A 22,391-nucleotide genomic window follows, 5' to 3' on the forward strand; every position below is an offset into this window, starting at 1 on the left:
TGTGATATGGGCTGGTTTCAGAGTCTATAATGTGCAATAAGAAGGGTTTTTTTTGTAGCTTTCTGATTACAGCAGGTTTGTACTCTAGCAGTATTGGCAAATTTTCATCTCAGTAATATAGAGAGTCCTTGAGGGGAGAAGACTGAATCTGTGCTAAACTTTCAGCATGATGCATGGTGTTAAATACCCACCCTACCATGATAGCCACACTCCTTTTGGCTTCCTGATTCTGTATGCATTTAAGGCTAAAAGGATCTAAAGATTGTGGAATATTGTTTCTTTAGGGAACAAGCGTGAATGATCAGTAGTAGGTTGTGTCTGCACTGGTGTGATCTCTCATGCACCGAAGCATGAGTTTATAGTTCAGTTTTACCTAATCCATCGGGGCAGTCCAGACACTGTTCTTCTGCAGAATCAATCAAATTGTACTGTTCCTTATAAAAATGAAATACATGAAGTATAGACCTTAATAAAGCACCTGCAACCCAATTCCATTTTAGGTGTCTGCAGTGAGAGCAGAGGATCTCCGAGTCTGTTCGGAAGATTTACAGAAAGTGCTTTCTGAAGTCCAGGAAATGAGAGAGCAACAGAACAACATGGATGTCAGACTGGCTAGTATGAGGAGGTAGATGATGTCTATATTTCAGATGAATATATATTTTGGACATTGATTGTATCTAATTAATGGACCCAAACTTTAGTTTCCTAGCTTAGGAGTTTCATATTAATCAAAAGCATATAGCTTAATTATTGTCCTATACTTTCCTTTGAATAATCCATGTTCCAGTTTTCTGTGTTTCATTTACCTACATGGCTCAGCAACTCCAGTATGCAGAGCCTGGGACTGTGAATCTGTTAACACTCATGCAATTTCAGTTTGATTACTAGTCTCAGAATCCATGCCAATGTTTGTGTTCTAGTTGACGATTGCAGCAGGAAATGACTTAGTCTTCCTAAATACAAAACAGGGTCAGTTGTGGTTGTGTGAGAGGAGGTCAGGTGTAAGTTGAATTTGCATGTCCTAGTCTCTCTGTTCCTGCAGATCTATTCCTATGGACACTGGGTTATCCCGTTCTGACCTCTGACAAGCAAGCAGCACCAACCAAAGTTGGTAAGTATTTTCATCCCCTGCTAAACATTCTTTTGTGTTTCTTTGAAGTAGTCATTCAGATTGCTCTGAGATGGTCCTTGCTACGCTGAGCCTCTCCTTCTCTGAGCATCACACAGTGATGACCAGTTAGAAGAAAGCTATGAGCATAGGTACCTCAGGAGGCTTTGGATGGACACCTCAGACCAAAATGAGTGGCTGAGCAGCAGAGGATGTGAAAATCCCCAGTACCAATTGGTTGGTCCAGCCTGATGGAGGATGGAGCGAGTTTAACCCAGAGTCTGGATTGGTGGGTCTGAGTCACTGATTCCCAGTTACACAGGGAAGGAATGTTGTCTTCAGTCCCTCAGGCTAGTATAAACTGTGGAAACTGTGCAACTAGAGCATAGGAAGTAAACTCTGTTCATCCCTCCCACCTGATTTATTCTGTGTTGTAGGGAAAATAAAGCCCTGTGGAAAGAAGTGGCTGTTCTAAGGCAGAAGCACAGCCAACAACAGAAGCTGTTGTCTAAGGTACCATTGCAGCCTCTTCAGTGCTACGATCCTTATTCCTGCCTGTCGGTGACATTCCATGGCATTCTTTCATTATGTAGAATGACAGATGATGCTGTTATACGAGCATTGTTGTTGTAGCTGTGTTGGTTCCAGGGTATTCGAGAAACAAGGTAGGTGAGGTAATATCTTTTATTGGACCACCTTCTGTTGGCAAGAGACAAGCTTTTGAGCTTACACAGAGCTCTTCTTCAGCTCTTCTCTCACCAACAGAAGGTGGTCCAATAAAAGATATTAACTCACCCCCCTGCGCGCACACACCCCCACCCCCCGTCTTAACTCTGCAAGAGACAGGCCATATTAACCCACCCTAGGAAAAGCAATCACAGTTACTATACATCCAGCGGGAAGTGGGGCAGAGAATTTCAAGAGGAGTGTTCAGGGAAAGTTTCAGGGAAAATGATTGAGCATGTGGGAAAATTAGGAGGCTGAATGAAGGTGGATTGTTTAGGTCCTAAACCAGGGATTTGAAGTATATGTGGTGCATAGAGGTGCACTGGGCCTGTCCCATACAGGACCTGGGAGAAAACCTTGCTGTTCACAGTAGAAATGGGGAGAATAGAGGCTTTGTCTACACCAGAAAGGGTTTGCTGGTATAGTTCTACCAGCGCACCCTCAGCTTTATGCCAGCAAAAGGACAGCATCTACCTTAAGACTTTTGCTGGCATAGCTGTGTCGATTAGAGATGTGATGTGTGTGGTTTTTTGTTTTTGTTCTTTCCTACACTCCTAACTGGAATAGATAGCTATGCCATCAAAGCTTTTAAATGTACATCAGGCCAGAGTGTGGGATTTGGGAACTGCAGGGACCCTTGGTGGAGAATAGAAAATCATGAAATTGTGAACGAGTACAACTAAATTTATGAAAAAGGAACAGGAGTACTTGTGGCACCTTAGAAACTAACAAATTTATTTGAGCATAAGCTTTTGTGGGCTACAAGATCTATGGAGGATCTTGAAGACCAGGAGAGCAAGGCTGCTAAATTCTGGCAGTGAAGATTTTTGACACTGAAAATTTAGGAATTGTCCTGCTGAAAGAACTTCATGGTCTGTCTGGTCTGTATCCTGTCTGTGGTGATTGTTAATACTTCATACTTCAAAGAAATATTTTTTTTAACTGTTAATTCACCTACCTGGGATGATCTAATTTTGGGGGCCCTCTTATTTTTTTTTTTCCTTAATCTAAAGACAGTCACGCCAATTGGTAGTATTTATCTCTAACACATCTACTCTCTGCTGATAATTTTGTAGAGAAGCCTATACATTGATACTGAGTCGATTCTTGGTATCCATCCATTTGATCACATTTTCTTTTCTTTCCTCAGATCCTTCAATTTATACTAAGTTTGATAAGAGGAAACTACATTGTGGGAGTCAAGAGAAAAAGGTAACTAATTTTGACTATTTGATGGCCAAAGAGCTCTTGTAAAGGTCCCTTAAACACTTACTTTTATTATTTTCCCCTCCTTTCCTAGCTCATTCTTTTTTTTTTAAAACCAAGTCATCAAATTTCGTAAATGGAGACTTTTGAAAGATTTTACTTTTTTGGACCATAACACCACCGCTCTCTCTCAGAAAGACGGGTGGCGCATGTCTGTCTATATGCATGTGAGAAAGAAACAGCGGTGGGACGTGTGTCTTCCTAACTGTGCTGCCAGTGCAGGCTTCTTCTGAATTTTGCATGTGCCCTTTTTTTTTTTGGTTACTGTTAAAATTGTAGCTCTGCTAATTGAAATGCGGCTTTGTGATTCTGTGGTTTTTATGTTGTGGGGCTATGAAGAGCTTGTCCTAAGAGTTGCTGTCCAAGTTTTTCTGTCCAGACTCTTTTCAAAGCAAATATGAGCAAATTCCTTCTCATTCTTATTTATTTATTATCATTTGTATTGCAGTGTCAGAACCCTGTTTATGCTGGGCAAAGCATGTGAAAAAATTATGCCTGCCCCCAAGAGTTTTCCCTCTTATTCAATAAAACAAGTGTGTGTGTGAGAGAGAGACAAAACTACAAAGGATGAGGATAACAGTAATGAAAGCAAGCATTTTACACCAACTGTTTGATGGCTTTGAATCTCTTAAATATTAGTCCCTTCCTAGGTGCCCTTAGCAAATGCTGCTGCTATTCTACATAAGCAAGTATGTGAAATCGGGCATTACTATGACTTGTGCTCCTATTCTTAACTATGCATTACAGCTATATATATATATATATATATATATATTTTTTCTTCTCAGATCTCTAACAGATGCGTCAGGTGCCTCACCTTCTAAATTCAGCCGGCAGTATATTCACCTACCTGTGGAGCATGGCAATGCGGTAAATTTTGAGGGGGCATTTAGGATAATGGATGTGTTTGTCATTGTATGGTCTGTTGAGGATATTATGGTTGCAAGATTGCTCAACTTTGGGTGAAACATTTCTGATTCTGATATAGAAAATGTTAAAGCTATTGCTATGTCCTCAAAACAATGGAAATACAGAGTTTGATGTTAAAAAAAAAAAAAAAAAAGTCTAAATGTGGAACACCAATTGCAACAAGAATTAAAGACTGAGACCTTAATATGCCGGATGATTGATTTTTTTTTTCTTTATATTGTTTCCTGTGGCATGCAGGTGGCTATTTCTGAACATGATCCAAACGGTGAAAATGATACAGGCATCATTATTCAAGATGTCACCAATACTGTGGATGATGCCACTGATGAGCTGCTCTCTCTAGTGCATACAAGCGGAAGTGATGGGTATGAATGAGAATGTGACCGTATTCAGACATTTTTAATACTTGTCATGATAACCTAAGTGGCACTGCTTGAATCTAAAAATGTAACAGCCTAGACAAATCTTTAAATATATTCAGTGCATTACAGGTTGGTTTGTTTTTAAAAGCTGTTAGAAAACATGAAGATCATTTGGACACTAAGCAAAGCACTTAAGTGGGTTCTTCTCTTTAAACATGGAAATGGTCTGATTTGAATCAAAGTAAACACCTTGAGTTGAATTCTGTGGGACTATTTACCTGCTTAAAATTAAGCACATGCTCAGGCTCTTACATGCTGAGGCCCTGGTACGATAATATCTAAAGCAAACCTTAGAGTTGTTACCCAAGTCTGGGCAGTTACCTTGATTCTACATAACAGTTAAATAAGTGGGGTGGAGGAAAACCTCCAGCCTGCAACCTCAGACTCTTGTAGAATATTTGGGAGGAACAATATAAAACAGCCAAATGGGGCCATGATGATCTGAAGGTGGGACTCAGTTACTGTATTGGCTGAAGACTCCAATGTAGTCACCTAACAAATGTTTGTAAATTTGGCAATCTTCGTCTTTAGAAACTATGCCAAAAGTAAAAGGAAGGTCAATGTTTCTTGTGTGTCTCAGCCCAGGGAAAAGAGATCTTTGTTCCTAAAGAAAATCCCTTGTCCCTGCATGCTGAATGAGGAACCATGTAAAGCATGGAGTCTTTGAAACACATGGTTTCTCTTTCTCTCAATCTGCATGTCTTACAAAGTCCTAAGCCACACAGTTGTCGGCAACCAATACCAAATGCAGTCTCCCTTCAAAGCTTTGTAGTTCAAGTCTAGCATGATCTCCCATTTTTAGGGAGGATTTTTTTCAGTTCATGTCTTCAGATACTACTCCAGTTCTTCAAAATAGAATGTTCTGTTATAGTGCATTATCTAAGCTATAATAAGTGATTCTCCACCTCTCCTTTTATAAGGGTATTTTCACTAATTTTACAAGGGCCTGGAATGATGAATTGAGCACTCAAAGGATTTAATCTGTTAGACTTAAATAAAAGGCATTGAGAACTGAGATATTAAAGCTTGTAATGGGAAATCTGACAGCCTCTATGCTGTTGAGGAGGATGAAAATCTCAGGGAAGAAGGCCATCAAGATGGAGTGAACCCTTCTTCCAGGTGATGTCACAGTATCCTTTCACACTGTGGATACCCCCCTGGGCAAGGGAACCCCAGTTATTAGGAAGAGACAGGTAATTGTAGTGGGTGATTTGATTAGTAGAAATATTGATAGTTGGGGAAGGTAGGGGAGAGGTCATGGAGGCTGGATTTAGACTGTCAGGTAAGAGATTGAAGTCCAGGACTCCATGGTAGCATTCTCTGAAATGCTTCCTGTTCCACATGCAGGGCCAGTTAGACAGTAGAACTTTAGGATCTCAATGAGTGGATGAAATGATGGTGTTGGGAGGAGGGATTCAGGTTTATTAGGAATGGGGGAAGTTTTCAGGGAAAGTAGGAGCCTATACAGGATGGATGGGTTCTATCTAAACCAAAACAAAACCAGGTTGCTGGCATGTACAATTAAAAAGGTAGTAGAGAAGTTTTCAAAACAAAGGGCTGGGGAAAGTCAACATGTGCAGAAGAGCACCTGATTCAGATAGAGACTTCCCTTAGGGGAGGATTTATTAAAGGAGATGGTCTTTCCTAATAAAGAGGAGAGGATAGTAGTTGGCAGAGTCAGTCAAATGGCAGAGTTCCATTCTATTACGTTACATAGGGGGGAGGGATAGCTCAGTGGTTTGAGCATTGGCCTGCTAAACCTAGGGTTGTGAGTTCAATCCTTTAGGGGGCCATTTGGGATCTGGGGCAAAAATTGGGGATTGGTCCTGCTTTGAGCAGGGGGTTGGACTAGATGACCTGAGGTCCCTTCCAACCCTGATATTCTGTGATCTATGAAGCAGACAACTGAATATTGACAAATTTTAAAAATGCTTATCTACAAATGCTAGAAATCTAAATACTATGAGCTAGAGTGTCTGTTATGTCAATATTTTCATTTAATAGGCATCACAGAATGATAATGGAATGATAATCAATGGGACATGATTACAGCAGAGTATAAAACATATAGGAATGAACAGAGTAGGTCGTGCTGGTGAGGGAGTTGCAATATATGTGAAAGAGAGCATAGTGTCAAATATAGTTGAATCATTCATGATTTTACTATATTTGACACTAACTGTATCATAACAACAGGAATGTAGCAGTAGGCATATACTACCAGCCACCTGACTAGGAAGTGTGATTGTGAAATGTTCAGGAAGATTAGTGAGGCTGCAAAGTCAGAAAGCACGATGGGGATTTTGATGAGCCCCATATTGACTGAGTACATGTCCCCTCAGGATGGGACGCAGAGATAAAATTTCAAGACCCCATTAATGACTGCTGCTTGGAGCAGCTAGTCCTGGAACCAGCAAGGGGAGAAGCTATTCGACATTGGTGAGGCCTCATCTGGAGTACTGTGTCCAGTTTTGGGCCCCACACTTCAAGAAGGATGTGAATAAATTGGAGAGAGTCCAGCGAAGGGCAACAAAAATGATTAGGGGACTGGAACACATGAGTTATGAGGAGAGGCTGAGGGAGCTGGGCTTGTTTAGCCTGCAGAAGAGAAGAATGAGGGGGGATTTGATAGCTGCTTTCAACTACCTGAAAGGGGGTTCCAAAGAGGATGGCTCTAGACTGTTCTCAATGGTAGCAGATGACAGAACGAGGAGTAATGGTCTCAAGTTGCAGTGGGGGAGGTTTAGATTGGATATTAGGAAAAACTTTTTCACTAAGAGGGTGGTGAAACACTGGAATGCGTTACCTAGGGAGGTGGTAGAATCTCCTTCCTTAGAGGTTTTTAAGGTCAGGCTTGACAAAGCCCTGGCTGGGATGATTTAACTGGGAATTGGTCCTGCTTTGAGCAGGGGGTTGGACTAGATGACCTTCTGGGGTCCCTTCCAACCCTGATATTCTATGATTCTATGATTCAATTCTTGATTTAGTCCTAAGTGGAGAACAGAATTTGGTCTAATAGTGTTACACAGATAAAACTAAACAGGATCGTTTCAGGGGACGAGAGAAGATGTCACATTTATTATAATACAATTTGATTTATGACTAATAACTCTGTGTGTGTGTATATGTGTAATATATATATTATATATATATATATATATAAAAATGTTCTGCAGCTGCTGTATAGTTACCAGTCCTGAATGTAGCTGAGTTCGTGGCTGGGTTCATAGAATCATAGAATATCAGGGTTGGAAGGGACCCCAGAAGGTCATCTAGTCCAACCCCCTGCTCGAAGCAGGACCAATTCCCAGTTAAATCATCCCAGCCAGGGCTTTATCAAGCCTGACCTTAAAAACCTCTAAGGAAGGAGATTCTACCACCTCCCTAGGTAACGCATTCCAGTGTTTCACCACCCTCTTAGTGAAAAAGTTTTTCCTAATATCCAATCTAAACCTCCCCCACTGCAACTTGAGACCATTACTCCTCGTTCTGTCATCTGCTACCATTGAGAACAGTCTAGAGCCATCCTCTTTGGAACCCCCTTTCAGGTAGTTGAAAGCAGCTATCAAATCCCCCCTCATTCTTCTCTTCTGCAGGCTAAACAATCCCAGCTCCCTCAGCCTCTCCTCATAAGTCATGTGTTCCAGACCCCTAATCATTTTTGTTGCCCTTCGCTGGACTCTCTCCAAATTATCCACATCCTTCTTGAAGTGTGGGGCCCAAAACTGGACACAGTACTCCAGATGAGGCCTCACCAATGTCGAATAGAGGGGAACGATCACGTCCCTCGATCTGCTCGCTATGCCCCTACTTATACATCCCAAAATGCCATTGGCCTTCTTGGGTTCGTAGCTTGTGGTGGCTAACTGGCCAGGAAAGCTGGGCACAAGGAAGAGCTGGGTCTCTTTTGGGCATACACCGATGCCCTTCCATGTTGGCAGCAGAATGTTACCCTCCAAAGTCTGCCATCTCACCCATCCTTTTTGTAGGCTTTAGTTTGAATCCAGAGTCTATAGGTCTTTGGTGTGATTGATCACCCGTCAATTGCAGACATGACTGTCAGCCTAGGACTTGGTTTTGATGTTTCTTCAATTGTACTTTTGTCCTTTTGCCCTTTTCCTTTTAGGGTGGACTCTTCTTGCTTTGTCAGGGCTGTTGTCTGCATCTTCAGCCGTTGGTGTTTACACTTTATTTCATCAGGACAGGCTGGGGCTAGAGGTTGATTCCATCATCCATACATACCTCATTCACACATCTAAACTAATAAGATTGCAGCAGGGTTTTGCAAAAATGAAGGTTGCAGCAAGCTTTTACAAAATGGAGTGAGCATTTTAAAATGGAGTTTGGGACAAGTTAAAATGGAGTTTGAGTTACAATATGGACAAGTGTAAGGAATGGCAAACAGTGAACAGAAGTTACAATGTTGAAATGGTGTAAGTTTCAGCGATTTAAGCAGCAATTGGATTGAAAGTGGAACTCAGCCAGTTATTGGGGTAACTGGTTTTATGAATGTTGTTTCATTCATAAAACTTTGCTTGTGAAATTATATTAATAAAGTGAACAATTAAAAACAATTTCATTGATCAGTTCTACAATAGCTGAACCACTCAATAATGACCATAGTGTAATTACATTTTACAGGGTGGAAAATATGAAAGAAACCCACCACAGTAGTACTTCATGTCAAAAGCAGAACTATATAAAAATAGCGAGGTTGGTTAAACGTAAATTAAAGGGAACAGTCATAAGAATGAAATGCCTGCTAGCTGCACAGAAATTTCTAAAAAAACCAAACTCTACGATAGAGGCTCAAACTAAATGCAAATTTTAAAAAAAACCCAACCGGTAATAGGACTAAAAAATGCCACCCTGGCTAAACAGAGTTTAAAAAAAAATAATTTTTCTTTTTTAATTAGAAGTCAAATCCTACTGAGGAAAATGGAATGGAGCATAAACTCTGGCACGTCAAGTGTAAAAATAAAATTAGGCAGGCCAAACAAGAATTTGAAGAACAATTAGCAAAAGACACAAACTAACAGCAAATTTTTTTTATGTATGTTAGAAGCAGGAAGCCTGCTGAGCAACCAGTGAGCCACTGGACAATTGAGGTGCTAACGGAGCACTCAAGGAAGACTACCCATTTATGGAAAAGCTAAATTAATTCTTTGTGTTAGTCTTTGCTGCAGAGGATGTGAAGGAGATTCCCACATCTGAGCCATTCTTTTTAGATGACAGATCTGAGGAACTGTCCCAGTTGAGATGTCAGTAGAGGAGGTTTCTGAACAAATTAATTAATGTTACAGTAATAAGTCAAAAGGACCAGATGGTATTCACCCAAGAGTTCTGAAGGAACTCAAATATGAAATTGCAGAACTACTAATTGTGGTATGTAACCTATCACTCAAATCAGCTGCTGTGCCAGATGGGAAGGTAACAAATGTAACACTGGTTTTTCTGTTGTGTTGTTTTTTTTTTTTAAAGGCTCCAGAAGCAATCCATGTAATTACAGGCCTGTAAGTCTAACTTCAGTATCAGACAAATTAATTGAAACTGTAGTAAAGAACAGAATTATCATAGCATGAACACAATACGTTGAAGAGTCAAAGTGGCTTTTGTAAAGCGAAAGCATGCCTCACCAATCCATTAGAATTCTTTGAGGGTGTCAAGAAGCATGTGGACATGGGTGATCTAGTGCAAGACAAGCCCAAGAAAGAAACCAACAGAACTCCACTGGCCATCACATACAGTCTTCAGCTAAAACCTCTCCAGTGCATCATCAGTGATCTACAACCCATCCTGGACAACGACCCCTCACTTTCACAGGCCTTGGGAGGCAGGCCAGTCCTTGCCCACAGACCTGAAGAATATTCTCACCACAACTACACACTGCACCATAGTAACTCTAACTCAGGAACCAATCCATGCAACAAACCTTGATGCCAACTCTGCCCACATACCTACACCAGCAACACCATCACAGGACCTAACCAGATCAGCCACACCATCACCGGTTCATTCACCTGCACGTCCACCAATGTAATATACGCCATCATGTGCCAGCAATGCCCCTCTATGTACATTGGCCAAACTGGACAGTCCCTACATAAAAGGATAAATGGACACAAATCAGATATTAGGAATGGCAATATACAAAAACCTGTAGGAGAACACCTCAACCTCCCTGGACCCACAATAGCAGGTTTAAAGGTAGCCATCCTGCAGCAAAAAAACTTCAGGACCACACATCAAGGAGAAACTGCTGAGCTTCGGTTCATTTGCAAATTTGACACCATCAGCTCAGGATTCCACAAAGACTGAATGGCTAGCCAGCTACAAGAGCAGTTTCTCCTCCCTTGGTGTTCACACCTCAACTGCTAGAAGAGGGCCTCATCCTCCCTGATTGAACTAACCTCGTTATCCCTAACCTGATTCTTGCTTGCATATTTATACCTGCCTCTGGAAATTTCCACTACGTGCATCCGACAAAGTGGGTATTCACCCACAAAAGCTTATGCTCCCATATGTCTGTTAATCTATAAGGTGCCACAGGACTCTTCGCTGCTCTTCTAGCGGATATAGCTCATAGCTCAGTGGTTTGAGCATTGGCCTGCTAAACCCAGGGTTGTGACTTCGATCCTTGGGGCCATTTAGGGATCTGGGGCAAAAATTGGAGATTGGCCCTGCTTTGAGCAGGGGGTTGGACTAGATGACCTCCTGAGGTCCCTTCCAACCCTGATATTCTATGATGTGATATAGTGTACTTGGACTTTCAGAAAGCTTTTGACAAGATCCCACACCAAAGACTCTTAAGGAAACTAAGCAGTAATAGGATAAGAGGGAAGGTCCTTTAGTGGATGAGTAACTGGCTAAAAGATAGGAGGAAAAGGTTAGAAATAAATGGTCAGTGTTCAGAGTGGAGACAGGTAATGACACCTCCCCCCGCCCCCCAACAATGTGTACTGGGACCAGTACGATTCAACATATTCATTAATGATCTGGAAAAAGGAGTAGAGAATAAGGTGGCAAAGTTTGCAGACAATACAAAATTACTGAAGATGGTTAAGTTCAAAGCAGACTGTGAAGAGTTCCAGAGGGATCTGCTAAAACTGGGTATGTGGGCAAGAAAATAGCAGATGAAATTCAATGTTGATAAATGCAAAGTAGTGCAAGTTGGAAAATATAGTCCTTACTATACATATAAAAGGATAGGGTCTAAATTAAATGCTTTCTTGAGTGATAACAATCCTGGACTCATCATGAGTAGTTCTAACGTCTGCTCATTGTGCTTTGTCAGCCTAAAAAGTTAACAATGTTAGGAGTCATTAGGAATGGGATGGCAATAAGACAGAAAATATCATAATGCCACTATATAAATCCATGGCACACCCACACCCTGAATATCGGGTGCAGTTCTGGTCGCACCATCTCAAGCGGTTTGTTAGAATTAGAAAAAGTAAAGAGAAGGGCAACAAAAAGGATTAGGAATATGGAACAACTTCCATACAAGGAGAGGTTGAAAAGATTGGGACTGTTCATCTTAGGAAAGAGACATACAAGAGGGAATATGATAGAGGTCTATAAAATCTTGATTGGTGTGGAAGAAGTGAATCAGGAAGTGTTATTTACCCCATCACATAACACAAGAACTGGGGTCATCTAATGAAATGAATATACAGCAGGTTTAAAACAAAGGAAGTACTTTCATACAACACACAGCTAACCTGTGGAACTTGTTGCCGTGGAATGCCGTGATGGCCAGCAGTATAACTGGGTTCAAAAAAGAATTGAATTAAGTTTATGGAAGATAGGTCCATCAATGGCTGTTAGCCAAGATGGTGAGGGATGCATCCCGCTGCTCCAGGTGTCCCTAAACCTCTGATTGCCATAAACTGAGATTAGACAACAGAGAATCAGTCACTCGCTAATTGCCCTGTTCTCTTCATTCCCTCTGAAGCATCTGAAGGCCGGATACTGGGCTAGATGGACCATTGGTCTGACCCATTATGGATGTTCTTATGTTTTTATGAAGTATTGTAGTAGCTGAGCTCTCCTGAGACTTTTCATTATGTGTCTTATATTTCTTAGAGAGCTCCAGACCACTCAAGAACATGATCTGCCTGCCTATGAAGCATCACAGCCCATTGAGTTAAGTCATACAGAACCAGACTATCCAGCCCAAGTTGCTGACAATCCTTTCAAGTCCAGTGCAGTAGGAAATCATGCCGTAGAGCTGCATACCACTCAAGTTAATGCTCCTGAAGATCCTGCATCAGTGATTGACTCCATCTTGAATGAGAGCAACTCCACAACTCAAAGCGATGCTTTTCTGGAGAGGTACAAAGTATCTTTATATTTGATTCTGGTGACTAGCCTATATACTAGTATTTTTGTGACATTACATTGTGTTAATTTTATAAAATGCTTCTAATTACAGATGTATGTACATATTGGAACACAGCAAATACCTTTGAAAAGCCTAGACCTCCCTCTCTTCCCTCCATTAATCATACATACATACAAAAAATATCAGGGCTGGAAGGAACCTCAGGAGGTCATCTAGTCCAACCCCCTGCTTGAAGCAGGGCCAATCCTCAATTTTTGCTCCATATCCCCTAAATGGCCCCCTCAAGAATTGAACTCACAACCCTGGGTTTAGCAGGCCAATGCTCAAACCACTGAGCTATCCTTCACCCAGAGACCCCACTCCTCATTCAGAAGCTTTGGAAAAGAGATGGGTCTTGCTCCATATGTAGAAGGTCAGCACAATCTATACTAGGTTAGGGGGAGTGAATTCCAGAGCTGTGAGTCATTCACAGAGAATGCATGCCCTCCGGATACTAAAAATCTCAGGACTGTCCCCTCAAATGGCCCAGCTGTCAACTACCATGGCAGTTTGTGGAGAGAGAGGCAGACTTCCTGCTAGTCAGGAGTCATGCTGTACATGGTAGGACTTTAAAAATCAGAGTCAGCAACTTGAAATGCACCAAGAAGAAATCAGAAAGCCAGTGGAGTTGTTGAAGATTTTGTGTAATAGTTCCATGCAGCTGGTGCTATCAGGCAGGCAGCTACAGTTTCTAAGCCCTGGTCTACACTGAGGGGCGGGGGGATCGATCTGAGTTACGCAACTTCAGCTACGTGAATAACATAGCTGAAGTCAGCATTCTCAGATCAACTTACCGCAGTGAGTCGACTGCTGCTCCCCTTTCGACTCTGCCTGTGCCTCTCACAGCAGTGGAGTACAGAAGTCAACAGGAGAGCACTCGGGGGTCGATTTATTGCATCTAGATGAGATGTGATAAATCGACACCCCACCCCCACTGGATCGATCGCTGCCCACCGATCTGGTGGGTAGTATAGACCTACTCTAAGGGACATTTGTAAGCTGGCTCCCTGTGGAGCATTTGCAGTTATCCAGTCTACAAGTCACAAAGGTATGCACAGCATTCGTGAAGTCCAGATCAAAGAGACATGGTCCTGAATACTTTAAAGTGAAAGCAGGTGTCTTCATCTATCACTGCTGCTAGTAGTAACTGGTGATATGCAAGTACTCTCCAACTGCAAATCCCTTGAGCAGAGTAGTTGTGGTAGGAACCATACACTTCTATTCTTTGCCTGCAACCCTCTATCATATACTGCATCTTGTTCAGAGTTAGCTTTAGCCAATTTGTTCCCCTCCAAATGCCATTCTCAGTCAAGCACTAGGAAAGTAAAAAATGCCAAACCCTCTGGATCTGATGGGAATATTAGACACAGATCTGTGTCTCTAGTATCCTGATGGCATCCCAGCCCAAATCAATCTCGCTATCTCTTTCACTTGCTCCTCATACACATTGAACAGGACTGAATGGAATCTGGCATGAAAGAGCCCTCGTGGAAAAGGAGTAACTGTCCAAAACAACACTCAGATCAACCTTATGATACATGTGATCAAAACATTCTGAGATGACAGCCCAGGCAAAAAAAGCATGTGACAGCTGTAAGGAGAATGCTGCAGTAGGCTGTGTTCAGTAAACCCTGCAAGACAGGATAGCAGTATTGCATCACTTCTTAAATTTAAAAAAAAACAAACAAAGCTTTTCCTCAACACAATAGTTTGTAACATACCCACACCAATTCTTCTGTCTTCAAATTGATAAGTGGTTTGAGTTATTGTTTCACAAACTATTCAAGGTTTCAAAGGAAAAAAATAGGTGGAACCTCTAAAGTAATTTTTTTTCTTCTGTATCATACAGAAAGCTGTTGGTCATGTGTGGCTAATGGAAAGCAGGTATTGTCTGTTCTCCATCTGTGCCAGCATTCTCAAAATAAGCCCGAGAATAGGGTGATGCTTAATACTACTTGGCAGGATCCAGTGGAAATAGGTCTCATTTCCTGAAACTGAGCATTGTATATTCTGGGTAGAAATCTCTAACTTAATTGGATCTGTCAATATTATAACATGGCAAGTACCTATTCTAAAAGTGAATGTTAGCATACATGAGGGGAGCAATAAACATCTAGCTGGACTTCTCCCAACCGCCCCAAAAAATCCTTTGCCTCTGGCAGGGGTTTGAGGCTGTCAGCAGTGAATTTATATGCTGCTGGGAAAAGAGGTTAGGCTGATCAGCCCCACAAACTGAGGTGCTTTCTTATCCTACAGAACAGGTATCTCAGTGACAATGACCATGAAGGTTTACACATCCAAGTTCTGGAGCAGCTGGAGAGTTAATTCTCAATGGTCCATTCAGCCTTAGCTGGGATTGCAAATAAGGGGACCAAATAGTGCCATTTTTGTGGGTTCTCTTTTTATCTAATGTGGACTCCTATCCAATAGAAGCTGGACTGAGACTAGCTCCACATAAGCCATGTGGAAAACCATTAGTGACTGTTGGTCACTACTGACATAGGCTAGGTTTGGATCAACTTAGAGGTGATAGTCTCTCTGCCATCCAGTCCTCTAGCAGCACATACTCTTATAATTAACTCTTGCTTTAGGTTGAATGTGCCTTTATTCTGTTACATAAGAAGAGACAGCCATATTGACAAGATTGGTTACTGGAAAAATGATGTCTAATTAACTCCTTTTCATAGTGACCTTAGTGCTATCCTTCAGGGATGAATAGCAGCAATAATTCACAGTTGTTGGAGTGGTGGGTGCAAATCCCCAATATCCAGTGGGATATCACCTCACTGAGAACTCAAGACCTGGAGTATTGCATTGCAGTTGTATAGTTTTGTTTAGCTGTGTGTGTGCGTGTGTGTGTGTGTGTGTATGTATATCTATCTATCTTTCCATTGTGGAAAGTAGTTCAGTGTACAGTGAGGGGTTGCAGTCGGTCTCCTTTCTGGCTTACATTCTAGCTGGCATTATTTTCACATTTCCTTTCCATTTGAGGTCAGGCTCTTTGTGTTCTGCCAGCCACCATAGGAAGCAGGTACAGATTGGCAAGAATCTGGTTGCTTGTGTTACAACATAAGCAGTAACCATACAGACCTGCTTTCCCATGCTGCATTCAGCACTGTTGTTTAAAAGGCAAGAGCTGCTCATCCTGAATAAAATAAAGAGAAATTTCATGTATTTCAGACCACAGAAGGATCCTGAGAGTATTTGGAAGAAATTTAAAAATGAGAGGAAAATACATGCAGAAAGGGGGAGAATCGAAGATGGTTTTCCCGCTTCTTTGTGATGCAATAGGTATTGGTATATTGGCATGAGGAGGAAGACTATCTGACAGATAAACAGTGCTGTATGTGTCAACGCTGCAGTTTAATGGGGTCTGTGGCATGGAAATGAGACCTACCTTGTACTTGCAGTGGCCCACTGTGGGTCCTGACCATTTCATATTTTTCTCCTGCTATCACTGGGCCACTAGATTATCCCCGGGACTCTTCGCAGCCTGCAGTACAGTCCACATGTCTTGTTTTCTGATGCATCTTGCTTTACATTGTCATTTTATTTCTTTTAGGGAAGAGATTCAGGATTTTCTGAATTGTATTGATGCCAGTCTTGAGGAGCTCCAGGCAATGCTGTCTGGGAAGAAATTTAACTTTGGCTCTGAATCCTTTAGTGATGTGAGTGTCTCCTTATTTGCACACTTTGATTTCTCAGATGTAATAATTGAAACAGTTACATTATTTCTCCTCCTGTTGGCTTTTATTCCATAGGTGTGTGTAGAGGAGAAGATCCTCATAAATACAGATGTAGAGAATGAAATAGTCACTGTAGGGACTCCTATCAGACCATCTTATGGTTTGTTACCCTCATGTACACGTCCCCGTGTTACATGGAACAAGAAATATATGCCTATTTTTATATATAAAAATATAAATGCCTGTTAGCATCACAGACTGATAACCAAGAACATTCTCCCTTCGTGCCATGCCTTAGTTGCCTGTGTACCCACTAGATATTTGTGTTTGCTGCCCTAACTCTTGAGGAATTGGAGATGATGCAGCATTTAAATATTTTTTTGGTTGGTGTTCACTGCCTTTAGAGGCACTATATGTAGGGTTTATCAGGTCAGATGTGTAATGTTAAACTGAGATGGGACTTTCCATTGCATCATTGTTACGATCTGTTTCTTGTATCTGTTGGCTGGAAAGTCCTGAGGGGCTACAGTGAACAGAAGATGCAAGAAACTAACAGCCTGAATTTTAGTGCAGCGGAGCACTTGCTACTTTCATTGTAATCAGTGAGAATTATGGATGCTCAGCTCCTCTGGGGAAAAAAAAGACCGTGAGTATTTTGGGCCTTTTGGCTGAGATTAAGAGCAGCATCCGTTTATAAGGTGCATCTTCTAGCAACAGTACAGTTCTGAGGCATAGGAGATCAGAATTCTTTTCGGTTCTTGCTGTCATGCTCTGATACTGGACAAGACACTTTGCCTATGTGCCTCAGTTTCTGCTCCTGTAAATTGTGGAGGATACTAATCTGTCTCGCAGGCATCTTCTGAAGCTTATGAGGTGCTCTTAGATTCTCAAATGGAAGGCCCTATATATTGTTGAATGTAACACATCCTCTATTAAAGGTGGTGTCCTTCCATTGAAGAGGGGAGGAATGGACTCCACAATCTGTCTGGCCTCCTTTTCCCCCCTTCCTTTGTGAACCTGCATATGCTATGTGTGTCCTTGTGATTTTTTTCCCCCATAAATATATATTATATAGTATGTTCTTTCTCTTTACCTTTAGACTTTCAATCCTGAGCTCCCAGCCCTGGACACACACTTGACAGATGCTTCATCCAATATGGAAAATGTAAGTGTTGGGGAATTTTTGTGGTGGGAAGGACTGACAAGGTATTGAAGGAGCTGAATTTTGTTTGACCCTAGTCAACAAGTTGTCTATGTGACAAGTGAAATTAATTAGAGATACAACATGAAAACTGCCATTCTAGTTTATTTCACTGTCCAAAGAGAGTGAAGAGCAGAAATGGGGGGGAGGGGAGCTTGAACTTTAGATTTATTTGAATTATCTCAGGTGTTACTATGTGCAGCAAGTAAGAGAAAGTTGTCTTGAGTGTCCTCTTAAAGTTTGCAAAGAGTCCTGTGGCACCTTATAGACTAACAGACGTATTGGAGCATAAGCTTTCGTGGGTGAATGCCCGAAGTGGGTATTCACCCACGAAAGCTTATGCTCCAATACGTCTGTTAGTCTATAAGGTGCCACAGGACTCGTTGCCGCTTTTACAGATCCAGACGAACACGGCTACCCCTCTGACTCTTAAAGTTTGTAATATTCCTACCTATTTAGGAAAACATTTTTCACCCATTCTCATTTTGCCTTTGGTAGCGTACTCTTTGATTTTTGTCAATAGAGGTAGGGAATAATGGGGAGGGGGAAACCTAGTCAGAAATACTTTCAGTTCATATATTCATGAATTATTCACTCAACTCTGTAAATGGGGCATTGATGAATATTTGTTTTCATTAAGAATTGACACCAGTTCTTCATAGTGATGTAAAAACTTGAATAAAATACACTTCTCCCAAACACACCTCCATAGAAGCTTCCTAAAGGGAGACATAAGAACATGGCTGTTCTTTAATCCAGTTCTTAAATTCCTCTCTTGAAACAGAAAACTGGTGGAAAATATGGCTTCTGATTTTACAAATCTTGAAACAATATACTTTAGTTAAATACGCTTCTCTGTCAGCCTGCTTTGGATCACGTTAATCAGAGTAAAATGCTGGCAGCTTTCATCAGCTGTGATTTAATTTGTAAGCATTGAAACAGCTTTTCATGGTCTGCACTGCTGGAATAAAAGAGCTAGCAGAGCTTTTGGTTTTGGGTGAGATCAATATTTACTGGGAAACATCTGCTAAAAACCAACTGCAGCAAACCTGTACAGGGAATGTTAGTTACCTGAATTACAAGAAGCTCCTGAAAGCTCTTATTTGCTGCACTGCCAGCTTTCACCCTCACAAGCAGCAACAGTCCTTAAAGTCAGGGCTGTGCAGATTAGTAATGGAAAGGAGGGAGGGGTGGGTGAGAGAGTGCATGCATGCCATTTTGGCCTTTTTTTGGTGGAGGTTTTAGTTAATGACTACCCCCACCCTCAGACTCTGTAACTTAACAACAGAAAGCTGGAAGTCCCAATAATATTTGAGTCTAAAAATTCTCTATTGCTAAATGTGCTGCCTTTATTTTGTTTTCACTTCCTCTCTAGATTGAGGACTTGACGGACAGTGTTGAAGAGCTAAGAACAAGTGAGCGGGAAACAGAAAACAAAGGTGGGCAGCAGGGAAAACTGGGAATTGTCCCAGAGTCTTTAGACCACCCTAAAAATACAGCACTGGGGTTTGAATTTAGCTTTCCCAGCCTGTGTTGGTATGACCTCACTTCCATAGTTGAGAGCCCAGTTCAATTCCTGTTTAAGACCCTGACTTTCCATTGGCTTTAATGGGAGCTGAGTCAAGCCCTTAAGGATTTAATATAGCACCATCATCTTAGCTGTTGGATTTAATTTTTCCTCATCTCCCTTGGCCATGTGTTAATGTTACCAAGGAGACTTTGCATTTTTAAATAATTCTGTTTGCGGTGGTGGGAGCAAGTGGAATTCGGAGAGCTTCAAAGTGTGGTTCACAGCTGCACCCCCTTTACTGTGGCGGTGTGGCCCACATAGACTGCAGCTCCCAGAATGTAATGCTCTGTCCGCTTTATTTATGGAGCGTGGTAAGTGTACATACAGCTTCATGTAATGTATGAGGTCCCAGCTCCGATGATATTGCACTCTACTTCAGGCATGAATACGAAATGCAAGGGAGCCTCAAACACAAGGTGGTTGAGGCGACAGCAAGGGAAGGCTTCATGAAAGGAGGCATATTGAGATGTGAGAGGTTGCTCCAAACAGAGGATGCAGCATGGCAAAAGGTGCAAGCTGGGGAGTGGCCAATGGGTGAGATTGGAGCAGTTGTAAAGACGCAGCCAAGTGTATGGATCTAGAAGCAGAGTAGGAGGAAGTACAGGAAAGATTCAATAATGCCTTCAGGGCACTATGTGATAAGGAAAGGCTGAACCTTAAATCCGAAGTGTAAAGACAGGAAGCCACTGAGGGGATTTGAGTGAGAGGAAATAATCTTTGGAGTGACAAGAGGGGAACTTTTAACAGCAGCAGAATGAGGAGAGGTAAGTTGTTGAGAGGCTGGTGAATGCCATTTGTATAGCTTTACAGTGGTCAGGGCAGGCTATTCTGGAAAAAGTTAATTGCATGCATTTGTGATGTAGCAGCCACAAATTGTCTCCAGCCTAAAGATGAAGGGAGACAAGTCTGCTTCATTTCACACAAGCTTTAAGTGCAGTCCTTAGGATCCTTTTTGTTTCTGGCCCACAGCTGGTCAAAGGTAGTTTACCTCTATGATATCTGAAGCGAAGGAATTTCTGAAGCAATTCTTCCCCCCACCCCATTTCCCTTTTTGAATAAGACCTCCTTGCTCTCACACCTGTCATGAATCTGAGTTTAGAATGTCTGTTTCCTTACAGACATGCAGCTGATACAATACAGGGGAAACCCTCTGCTTTCGTTATTCGAAGAACTGCCTTCTGTTGAAGGTGTAGGGAAGACAGAGGATCCTAAAGATCTTCTCCTGTCCTCACTGGAGGAGAAACCCGCTCTCTCTCTTCCCTCAAGTAACGAAGCAGCTTCACCACTGGCAGCTCCAGCAAACCAGGCTGAATCCCTTGATGCATTGGAACTGTATGATCAGCCTCTGCTCTCGGAAGACGGAAATGGAGAGTATAAATTATTTCCCCTCCTGCTTCTCAGTCCTGTTGCTAACTTTATAGAAGAGGCCTCTGAGATAGAAACTGCTTGAGAACTTGTACAAAATCTGTCAGCTTCCTTGTCTAAAATATAGAGATGGTACAAGGCTCAGCGAGAAGCTTCTATTCCTGCCCCCCCCTCACCCCCCCGGGCCTAATATGCAAAGAAATGAAAGGTCTCTTAAAAATGCAAGAGCAGTTCATGCAAGAAGCTGAAAGCAATGTCGAAACAAGAACTGCACAGCACTGAAGGCCCTTGGAAGAGGAGCAAATGTCACAAATATATTGCACTGTAATATGTAAAAAAATTTATATTGTTGCAAAAGGGAGATTTGTATCCTATTTTAAAGTTGGGCTGTATTTTTTTTTTAGGTGTCCTGTCACATCCTATTGAATATTCCAACATGGGACTTGTTCTGAGAGTCTCTTTCATTAAGTGGTTTGTCTCTTGTTAGAACTAGTTTTTTTTTTTAACATTTGAAAAGATGGAATATATTTTGTTTGTCTGTTGCTACAATTGTTTGCATCTGCCTGTGTAACTTTTTTCTAATGTTAGATTTGCCCCTAGGTATTAATATAGGCAAGATTATTTTCTTATAGAAAACAGTATTTTTAACATGGAATATTACTTTTTAGTAAGCTAACAATCATCCCTTGACCAGAGTTCTTAAGTGTTCTGCTAGTTAACTGATTTCTTGTGCACAATACATGGCAGCTCCTCTGGTGTAACTTGCACATAACACACGCATGGGTCACTTGACCTCAGTAGTTGGGGATCTGAGAAGTCCAGAAGGTAACAAAGTCCAGAAACTGACCTTGCCTGAGCAAAGAGCACAGTTTGACATTTTCCTGCACCTGTTACAAAACTTTGAGCTCTGCCTTGGCTCACTTGGGGCAAAACTGAAAGAGCCACATGGTGATTTTCACTAATTTAAAAAAAAATCCTGTACACTGCTCTCTTCCACTCATGATATCTCCCTGTTCGTGCAACTGCACTCCTACATTGGGCCTGATTCTGCCCTCACCTACATCTGAGGCATGGTGTACTGAGAAATCTGCACATCTTTGGCAGAACTTTGTCCTTAGCCGATGTCCTCTATTCCCAAATCTCTTCCTAAGGGTTATAATTACAAGACTGTATTTTCTCCTGTAAAAATAACGTATTCAGCACCTTTTAAAACAGTTCCCATGTTGGATATTAAGAAACAAGGGTGGTGTCAAAAATATTTTTCTCCTGAGCCCTGAAATAACCATCCTGTACTCTGCTGCTGGCCACTGTCTGTGATCAGCTATGATGTAGAGAGCCACATTTAGCTGCTGGTATAACCGAATGATTTTCCATTGATAGCAAACTTTTAACCTGCTTGTGGCTCATAGTCTTTACACGGACAATATCCTGAACCAGCAAAACAGCTGGGAGCTAGCCAGAGACAAAGAACCAATTCAATAATATGATGTAATTCCATTAGAAAGAATCACAATTACTGTGAAATAACTTTACTTTGTGTTAAGTTTGTAATTAACTTGTATTCCCAACACTCTATAATATCCTGAATCTTAAGTGTTTGCCTGATCAAGAACCCGAGCTGTTTGTTTGATAGGCCTAAACACAACTGTTCCACATTTATTTGGATAGTGGCTAATGACACCAGATAGAGTAATTTGCAACTCTAGCCTGTCGGAATGTGGTTTGTAGCTCCTG

The 22,391-nt window shown here is 41.6% G+C and overlaps 1 protein-coding gene across 1 annotated transcript in view; it reads left to right on the forward strand.

Annotated features, from left to right (window-relative positions):
• LOC140917693 (heat shock factor protein 3) overlaps positions 1-22,391 on the forward strand; it is a 50,566-nt gene that overhangs the window by 7,332 nt on the left and 20,843 nt on the right. The window contains exons 4-12 of the mRNA XM_073361004.2: positions 501-625; positions 1,546-1,621; positions 2,985-3,046; positions 3,889-3,970; positions 4,268-4,395; positions 12,538-12,786; positions 16,398-16,503; positions 17,621-17,686; positions 19,098-19,161. Of these exons, the coding sequence (XP_073217105.1) occupies positions 501-625; positions 1,546-1,621; positions 2,985-3,046; positions 3,889-3,970; positions 4,268-4,395; positions 12,538-12,786; positions 16,398-16,503; positions 17,621-17,686; positions 19,098-19,161 (958 nt within the window). The remainder of the gene's footprint in view (positions 1-500; positions 626-1,545; positions 1,622-2,984; positions 3,047-3,888; positions 3,971-4,267; positions 4,396-12,537; positions 12,787-16,397; positions 16,504-17,620; positions 17,687-19,097; positions 19,162-22,391) is intronic.

This window comes from Lepidochelys kempii, chromosome 9, assembly GCF_965140285.1.
Source record: "Lepidochelys kempii isolate rLepKem1 chromosome 9, rLepKem1.hap1, whole genome shotgun sequence".
NCBI classification, from domain to species: Eukaryota; Metazoa; Chordata; order Testudines; family Cheloniidae; genus Lepidochelys; species Lepidochelys kempii.